The sequence below is a fragment of a genome, unplaced genomic scaffold, assembly GCF_019419815.1.
Source record: "Pyrus x bretschneideri cultivar Hongxiangsu unplaced genomic scaffold, Pyrus_bretschneideri_v1 Contig39, whole genome shotgun sequence".
Lineage (NCBI taxonomy): Eukaryota > Viridiplantae > Streptophyta > Magnoliopsida > Rosales > Rosaceae > Pyrus > Pyrus x bretschneideri.
Window position 1 is genome coordinate 4,219,089 of NW_025999712.1, and position 10,279 is coordinate 4,229,367.

The window sequence follows — 10,279 nt, forward strand, 5'->3', positions numbered from 1 at the left end:
CACTTAAATCTAACGAGGATAGGAAAGAGTATAAACAAATGTATGAAAGAAATAATTATCCAAATAGAACAAAAAAAATAAAAAAGAAGAAATCTTCCGATGGAATAGAAGAGTAAATCCAATCCTATAAACCTAGGATAGGAAACTGATAACAAAATAGGAAATTTGCTCCGAGTTCTTATGTAAATCCTAAAGGGATTAACAAAGCTTATCAATCCTCAAAACTTTTGTAAGGCATGAAACATATTAGAGCAATTTAGCCTATTTTTAAGAATAAACAGTGCATTTTTTTTCTTGTTTTGCTTCTTCCCTATTGAAGTGTTATTTCACTTGTTGAGAAAATGAATAGCATTGAATCCATATTAGCATTGCTGTTCTTGGCTGAAGTGGCTAAAAATAGTTAGTCGTTTAAAAGGGCTACTAAAAGAAGCCAAACGATTACGTATAATAACACTGAGATTGCATCCTGTTAAATGTTGTTGTTTGGAAATTCATCCCAAGGACAAAAGGATCAGACCATTTCCGTTTAAAGTTAGGTGACCGACTAACATACACTTGAAATTGAAGATCACTTTGTTTTTTCCTTTCCCATTTCCCATTGCCGTGCTTGGAAAGTTCTGTTCTTTCCACTTTTTGCAGCAACCCTAGGAAATGGACCCTTCAGATCCTGAACAGATGGGATGGCTAACGTAGGCACAAATGGAACTGATAAATACACAACCAAACATTTTTTGGCATATCTTGATCGTGACCATATGCATGATCCCTTTTTTCTTGTGGATAAAGCCATATTCATCTATCAACTTTCGTAATTGGCTGACCTGACTTTTGGCATGGTTGAAGGTTGTAAAATTTGTATTTTAGATTATGATTTACTTCAATATCCTATCGTCTTCACTTAGTTTGAGAAGGTCTTAGATTCGAAATAAGACGAGTAAAAGACTTATTAGTGATTACTGGGTGTGTGAGAGACATATTGGTTGCTAATAAAAGTTATTTAGCACAGATAATTCGGATTCCAAATGCTAACAAGCCAAGCCCTAGCCTTTCACCCACCTCAATTTTGTGTAGCTAAAATGTCTGTGACTATTGCCATAAACTAGTACATTCTAATAAAGTACGACTCTTATAGTTATTGAACTCACACTAGTATAGCAGTAATGTTCTAAGTATATATTAAACTCAAGTTACTTGATTCTTATATATAGATATCACACTCACTCAAAATACTGTAGAAGACCTAAATTTTCCTATTGCTTGTACATAAATTTATTATTATTAATGATATCATTCAAAACCGTTCAATTAATTAATAGGTTGAAACACATTGATAAAGGAGTTTAAGACTAAATCTTACGAAAATATAATTGACTTCTTACATGTAAGTAACTATTTTTCTTTATAAAAAAAAAAAATCACACTTCAGCATGTGTGCACAATTTTTTTATTTTTTATTTTATTTTTTATCCTAATTGAGTTTTTTTAGCATATGTATTCTGCTATGATTTAAAGATAATTAGAATGATCTTGTACATTTTAAGAAGCCGAATAGTGCTCTTAAATTATTATGTTCAGAGACGAAGTGGAATTTACAAGATAATGACAGCAACACAACTCACATACATAGAGACAAGAAATTCTTCCACATTTTCCTCTTTATAGGATAATGCTTGTGAAAGTAAGTTGAATTGCATGATAAGTTCCCTATAATTATGCTAATTATCTATCCTAACACCAGGGAGCATTACTAATATACAAATGTACTAGTCCATGGCAGAGGAGCCAATATTAATATATTTTAGAACAGTGTCACCACCAGATAAAGATCGAGTGCTGTATCAGACAAACCAAGACACACCTTCTTACGTTGGATACCACATGCTGCGGCCAAAGTAAGGCTGCTGCTACTTCCCACGAAAGGTTTCTCAACCCTACTTTTGATGTCAGCCAAAACAAAGTGCGTTTGTGGGTGTATGTACTGTTAAAATTATGATCCCTCGTTCACGTGCGTTAGGGTCACTATGAGCATAAATAAATACATCAAGTGTGATTGACTTACATTCGTTAACATTAACGGCTCACAATTACTTATGTACTGTTTGTGGACGACTGATGTCAAAACATATGCATATGGTAAAGCATGCATAATTGCATATGGTAGATCAAGCATGTGTTAGAACTTTTTGCAGCTTCAATGTACGCTTTCCTAAAATTAATTTGGTCAGGCATGGTGTGCATACATAAGAGGCTGCAACTTTGATTTTCAACTAACAAACTGTAATATTATATTCCATCAGAAGACAATGTATATTTGATTAGTTTCCCCGCTTCTCAAACTTGACCCTTGCCGTCTGGGAAGGACTAAAATTAGGAGTGCTAGCTACTGAGTGGAAACTAGGGAAACCCCACTTCGATTCTATTTTAGTCTTCATATTTGGCCACTGTTTGTTTGCTTTATTGCCTTAGATTTAGTGCTTTGGTTCTTCGAATTGCAAGACAAATTGAAGAGTTTTCACTGCATTTGTGGCTGTGGATTTTAGCTCAAGCTAAAGCATACACTCAGTATTGAACTTTTGTCCTTAATTAGGGAATTGCAATGCCAAAGGGATGAAAAAAATCAGTTGAAAGCGGTAAAAGATTATAATTACTTTATTCTTAAGCCTGGAAACTTCTATCAATAAGAGTTATTTGATTTGCTCACGCATTATTTAGAATGCTAATTCTTTTATGTAAATGGCATCTCCAGAATGTAATGGGGCATGAAGATTGCACGTTTACATTTGACGGTTGGAGGGATAAGTTAATTATCACATCATGTTATAATCTTGTGTGATAAATTTTTTTTTTAGTATTCTACTCTATATTCACAAGCAATTCCGAAGTTGATGTACACAAGAGGGAAAAGAAGACAAACTCTAATCACATGAGTTGCCTCTAGAATGTAATGGAACATAAAAATTGCACGTTCACACTTGATGGTTGAAGGGATAAGATTATCATATCATGTTATCATCTAGTGTGATTAAAAAAAATTCTTTGGTATTCTACTCTATATTCACAAGTAACTCAAAAGTTGGTGTACACAAGAGAGAAGACAAACTCTAATCACACGAGTCCGCCTCACAAATTGTTAATCAAGACTGTTAGAACCTGGTAATCTCTAAATTAACACTTTCTCCCACAACCATCCCACCAACCAAACTTCAGTGGCACCATCTTCATTACTAGCGAATACGTAATATTAGCATCACACCAACCCATTCACTAGATTTGTACGTCCCCTTTGGAGACTTTCATGTATGGTTCCTAATACCAATTTTGCCCTTTCCCCTCACATATAACTCCAATTTCTCCACCAAACCCTCAACCCCCATACTATAAATCCCTCATCAAAAGCCTTACAGATAGCTAAGTAGTAGCTCTCTAGCTAGTGCAAAACGAAACAATATGCCAACCTTTCTCAACCACACCGACCGAGCCCGAGCCATGTGGCTAACATGCCTAGCCTCTGCATTCCGTACATGTCTTGCTTGCACCATAGTAGCCCTAACCACCCTCTATGGTCCACAATCTCTCCAACGCCAAGTAGCCTTCCCGGCATTCTCTTATGTCACAGTCCTTCTCATTGCTCCTGATGCAACTCTAGGGCACACACTTTGTGGTTTTTGGCTCGGGCTCTACGCCACAGCACAAACTATTGGGCTGGCCGTGTTGAGTCTATGGCTGATTGGGCCGGCCCGGCTTTCGACCAGCACGACCGCTCTGGCGGTGGGGCTTGCTGCATTTGTGGTGGCTCTGCCGGAGTTTACTCACTTGGTAACCAAACGCATAGCACTCGGACAAATCGTTATTATGTATGTTATAGCTTATATAAATGGGGGGCATACAGATGCTATCATGCACCCCGTCCACGTCGCAGCAAGTACTGCAATTGGGGTGTTGGCTTGTGTTTTGGCTTTGTTGATTCCCTTCCCGCGCCTTGCTTCTCGCGAGGTACTTGTAATTTACATACATCTGTGACCATTCGCATTTTGTTGTATAAAGTAAATATTCTATGTGTTTGAATATATTTTGCAGGTTAAACAAAACTCAGAGCTACTTGCCAAGAATGCTTCAGAAAGGCTCAAGATCTTTGTAAAGGCGTTTTGCGCAGAAGATAGCACATCAGCACTTGCATCAATTTCTCAAGCAAATTCCATGGCTTCCACGGCAACCAAGCTTTTCCAAACTATCAAAAGCCACCAAGTAAGTAAAACCTTATACATTAATTGCAAAACAACAATATATTCATGATGAATTAATGATGTGTATATAATTTATAACATGATTCAACAAAGCTGTTTGGACTACATTCTCATACCATATATATTGTGTATGATTAATCAATATAGATTCGACTTTCTTATACAAGTGGATCTAACCTCTTTTAGTAACGTGTCATGTAACTTTACGTGGTAAAAGTACGTAGTTCACGTAGGTACTTCTCAATAAAATTACCTTCACAAATCGGTCTCTCATTTCTAGTTCGCTGATCAAATCGGAATATGTTTTTCTTCCGTCCAGGAAAGCATGAAGTGGGAGAGAGTTCCGCTAAAGTTATTTTCAAGACACGGCTATGTAAATCCAGGAGATAGATTGCAGGGCTTAGAGATACCCTTTAGAGGGATGGAAATGGCATTGACCTGCATTCCTTCATTTCCAGTTATGGTGGTGAATGGAGAACTCAACAAAGATGCTCTACTAAGACTAGTAGAGCAGCACATGAGCCTAAACTTGAGCCCACCTTGTGATTCAATAACTTTTCCTGAATCAAAAGCAGAAAATGTTGGTTTCCTCCAAACACTTCAAACCATCCCAAATATCCACCAAGATCTACCCCCAATTTTCTTTTTGTTTTGTATCAATCTCCTCCAAGGAAAATTATCATCCAGAAGTAGTATTGTACCTGAAAAATTATTGGTTCACCAAAATGAAGGAGCAATTAACTCTTCCAAACAAAATGGATTGTATTTCACGATATGGAGTAACTTGTCCACCAAGGTAAGCGGCAAGAGGCTTATAGCAGCTTTCAAATGTGCACTCTCCTTGGGTCTTGCCGTGTTTTTCGGTCTGAAGTACAGCAAAGATGATGGTTACTGGGCAGGACTCCCAGTAGCAATCAGTCTTGCATCAACCAGAGAAGCAACATTTAAAGTTTCAAATGTTAAAGTACAAGGGACTGTTTTAGGAACTGTATATGGAGTTTTGGGTTGGTTTCTCTTCCAAAGGTTTATGTCAATGAGACTTTTATCTCTGATTCCTTGGTTCATTTTCACCAGTTTTCTCCAGCGTAGCCGAATGTACGGCCAGGCGGGAGGCATTTCAGCAGTAATTGGAGCTGTACTAGTTTTGGGGAGAACAAACTTTGGTCCGCCAAGTGAATTTGCCGTAGCCAGAATCACAGAAACCTTCATTGGATTATCTTGTTCAATTATCGTTGACTTATTATTGCAACCCACAAGAGCTTCTGTTCTTTCAAAAGTTCAACTCTCTAGGACTCTTGGGACATTGCAGGAGTGCATCAACTCGGTGAGTCTTCAACCAGGAAGAGCCAATTTGAAAGAGAATCAAAAGAGACTGAAAATGCATATTGAAGAACTTGGGAAGTTGATTGGAGAAGCAGAGGCGGAGCCCAATTTCTGGTTTTTGCCTTTTCATAGTGCTTGCTATGGAAAACTCTTGGGGTCCTTCTCCAAAATGATGGACCTCCTAGTTTTAAGTGCTCATGCTGTGGGATTTCTTCAACAAAACTTCCAAAGATTTGAGGCTTCATGTAAGGACATTGGACATGCACTGGATTGTGATCTTGAAAGTTTCAAGAAAATGGTTGACTCTTTGATAACATTCTTCAAGGAGGTCACGTCGATAAAATTACTCTCAGTTCTTGATCAAAAGAGTGATATAGCTCATGATCTTGAGTTGGGAAAATCTCGAGCCCCGAATATGTTTGGGGTTTGCAGTTCAGAGGATGAAGAGACAGATAAGATTATAAGTTCTTATCTCCAACACTCAAGGGAAGTTGTAGAGAAAATTGATGCTAAGAGTGAAGAGCTCAAGAGCCAAATGGTTTTGTGTTTAAGTGGTTTAGGGTTCTGCATGAGTAGTTTAATAAGAGAAACCAGGGAGATTGAAGAGGGAATCAAGGAACTTGTTCAATGGGAGAATCCCTCAAGCCACATTAGTTTGTATGAAATCTCTTGTAAGTTGTATGATTTAAAGAAATAATGTGCCTATGGCCACATGCATGCACTATCATTAGTAACAGAAATGACAAGTTATTCGTTTTAAGTGTTTTTGTTGAATTAAGTCATCAATCAGTCCATTTAAACATATAAAACTATACACACTCTCTACTAAAGGTGGATTTTACTATCAATCTTATATCCCGCATGAAATTGCAATCATTACATGAACGTACCCTATTTTTATCTCGAGTCAAATTAGAATGGTTAGATCAAATGATGAGTTTCCCATTAAAGATTGCTGGCGTGCCATTACTCGGCTTGGAATAGCTGTTGAAGACAATTTAATATGCCAAAAATAAAAGACTTCTAATCAAAACGACTGTGCTACAAGAAAAGAAACATCAACACATCTAAGTTCTTAACCTCAAATTAAATCAACCAAGAAAGATATAAATACATAATTTAACAAGGTGAATGGATCTCACCATCGATATGATGTAATCAAGGAAAATTAAGCTTGATGGAAGACAACCGCGCTCGCCTCCTTCATGGGGACTTTTGAATCTGATATATGACCAAAGACCAATCAAGAACCTTCAGCACAATCTCAACATCAAGCTGTCTAAAAAATTAACAATGTTGGTGAATCTCACCGTCAATATAATTTTCAAATCTCACTGTCGATATGATATTCAGTGCAGCCACAGAAAATTAAACTTGATGGAAGAATATTGTGGCCGTCTCCAGGATGACCCCATGGGGAGCACTATGACTGGAACTCCTTCGAGGGGAAGTTTAGATAGATGATCAATCAAGAACCTTCGAAGCTGCACCCGTCCGAGATCAATTGGTTATGCCTTTGTCAATTCTGTTGCAATTGTCACTGGTTGCCAACTTCAATTTTGTCCAAATCATATCACCGACGAAGTTAGCGATTAGTAGTTAGAGATTAAGTTACAAATTAGGGCTGGGTTCTGAGAACGCTTGGAGCGTGAAATATCAATTTGATAAGTTGGGGTTAGGCAAATGCCACTTTATTGCAACGCCAGAAAACAATTATGTCTATGTAGTTTAGTGCGGGTTATCGATCCCCACTCCCTAACAACTATATAATTTGCTCTTTCAAATTTCAATCATCAAGAAAACATCAAGACAACCTCAATGCCAAAGAAAATAATCGTGATTAAGTTCACAACTAGTATATGCCCACACACAAAGTGTGTGAAATTTTTGACTTTTGTTTTCTAAAATTGGAGAGAAGAAGAGAGTGAGAGAGAACCTACGTGAGAGTGAGGAGGGAGGGAGAGAGATTTGTTTTTTTTATTTTTTAAATTAGAAATGATAAAATCAACTATATGTGTGGTTTAAAAAAAAGCAGCAAAATTTAGTTTTGTGAAATTATGTTACTGTTCTTTTTTTTTTTTTTTTTTTTTGTTTGTTTGTGATAGAAAACAAAAATGTCGTTCCATCCTCTTTTGGTTGACAAATAGGGTTTCATAACGGATGAGGATCCTCTTTGTGGGGATTCTAGGGATCCTCACATCCTAACCGTTCATCGTACATCTTTCGATCAGTTTTCGTTAATTACTGTTTGTGTTCAATTTTAAATAATAAAATTCAAATTATTTATGACCGCACAATGTACGATGAATGACTAAAATGTAAGGATTCCTAGGATCCCCACAATTTGAATCCGGATGGGATCCAAATCCTTTCATAACATGTAGTTTAGATTAATAATAATCATCATCTCCTCCATTATAAACGGCTTAAAATTCATACAAATTAAAACTATACAAGCACAATCATGTTAAATAATTTTATTTACTAACCATTCAATCAACTTACTAATCACACCCTCCATCTTTGATGCGCCCCTGCATTTTCCACATTATGAGAAAAAATTGGAATGAAATTTATCAAAAATAAGAACGAATTAGAATGCAACATTACATTCCTATTACAATGTTTACTGGAAATTATTATACCGACACGCGGTAAGTCTCCCTCATGTACCGTTTTATTAGTTAAAATAATACCACAACTAATTTTCATCTAATATAAAACGTGAATTGATTATATTACGTAGCTTGTATTGATATCAAATAATAATTTGATTTCTTGGTAATAGAGCTGAGGCAAACGGTCTGTTGCTCGTTCCTCACAGACAACTCTAAACTGTTAATGTGAAAATTGGCTCAATTTAGAGATTTCTTGATTAGAGAGTCGAGCAAAAAGTTTGTTTCTTACAAATGTCTTAATCGACTCAAAGTCGTAAATTAGAGACGAGTGAGTGTATATAATACCATGAATACTCATAAATCATAACACAAGGTATTTACCCCGTTTGCCCTTAAAAGAATAATGTTAGGGAGATTAAATTTGTAGACAAAGTTTTGAAAATTAAAAAACATAGAAGTTGATAATTGATTTATTATTTACACGTTGATAAATGTGTTTATTCTTATTGGTGACACATCATTTAGCTTGCAAATTGAGTCTCCAAATTTGGTCTCCGTAGCATTACCCTATAATTAGGCCTCATTCACTATGTAGTTAGGCTTCATTCACGTAAATGTTTGGCATTTTCATTATAATGAGAGGTTAAGGATGTGTTACAATGAGTTTGGCATTTTCATTATCTTGACCAACATATATATATATATATATATATATATATAAAGCCTTTAAGGGAAGGGATCCCTATTTTTATATCAAACTTTGATGATCCGAATTGTCTATTTTTCAAGTTGCACATTATAGATCATCCTTGTTAAATATTAGCCAAATCGGAATCATTTAAGACATCTAATTGGGTTTAAAAAAATTAACAAATACTTTGTTATATAAAAAACAATGAAATTTATTTTGATAATTAAATAGGCAAATGATTTCGGATCGAATTGAATTTTTACAAGGATGATTTATGAATCGAGACTTACAAAATAGATGATTCAAATCATTGAAGTTCGGAATGGGCAATACACCAAATCCCCATTTTTTGAAAAAAATGAAAATTCATTTGCATAAAGCGCCTACTATGTTTGCTAGCTTATCAACAAGATATATGGTGATGCAGCATGAAGCTAAGGAAAAATTTTAAAGGACTCTGGAAATTAATTCGACATTAATCAAACGACAACTCAAAGGTAGGATTTTTATTATGGAAATTTAAACTACGTTCTAAAGGCTAAAACGACATTGGATGGCCAAAATATATCACATGTCACAGCATATCAGTGAGTTTTAATTGTAGCGTCGTTCCCTTTTCGAAAAAGTATCATGGACCTAAATCGGAGCTCAAACGTCAAATCTACAAATTCCTACTACATCATTTTGCCTTCCGACGGTCCATTTCCTCTTCAATCCATTCGACCATTTATTCTACATCATATGGTGTGACAAGAAGCAACCTACAAAATTTTTATTGGAACTTTTCTTTCTTTGTCTTGCTTGCATATCATAAGGTCTCTTAGAAATGGTTTGTTTAAGACATTTAGGTGGCCGAATAGTTCCACTCATGCACTTGAAATTGAAGATTACAAAATTTGGTACACTAAAAGATAAGAATAGGGATTGGAAATACGGTTTAGGGTTTAGGCTAATACACAAGTATCACTAGTGATGAGTCTATATTATACTATTTATTTTTATCCTAATTTTAGTATTAATTTATTGATTATTTTGGTGAGATTTTGATACTTTGAATTATATTTTTAATGTAGGACATTTGACTTCCTCTTGAGTGTAAAGTAATCAAACGGACGAATTTTGGATTGATTCTAATTCGAGGATGTTCGTGAATCTTTCAAGTTGATTGTATCAAAGTTTCAGATTTTTTTTACCAAGCCGTTTCACCGTGGCAAAGAAATAAAAGCCCAACACGCAGTTTTCCCACATTGATGTTTTTGGATGTTTTGGGTATTTTGGAGGTCAAGATGGTATATTTTGAGGAAGATTCCTTCTGGGGATTTGTTAGGGACGTCTCAAGCTTTTTAGGACCGAATCGGAGTTGATTTGGTCTGTCATAAATATAATTTTTTGAGAAGTCCAAA

At 35.8% G+C, this 10,279-nt stretch overlaps 1 protein-coding gene across 1 annotated transcript; it reads left to right on the forward strand.

The window, feature by feature from the left end:
• The first annotated feature begins 3,073 nt into the window (after positions 1 to 3,073).
• Positions 3,074 to 6,436, forward strand: LOC125468641. The gene is made up of 3 exons (XM_048564814.1): positions 3,074 to 3,993; positions 4,078 to 4,245; positions 4,564 to 6,436. Exons 1-3 carry the CDS (start codon positions 3,448 to 3,450, stop codon positions 6,262 to 6,264), a joined length of 2,415 nt encoding a protein of 804 aa, XP_048420771.1. The 5' UTR covers positions 3,074 to 3,447; the 3' UTR covers positions 6,265 to 6,436.
• The last annotated feature ends 3,843 nt before the right edge of the window (positions 6,437 to 10,279 follow it).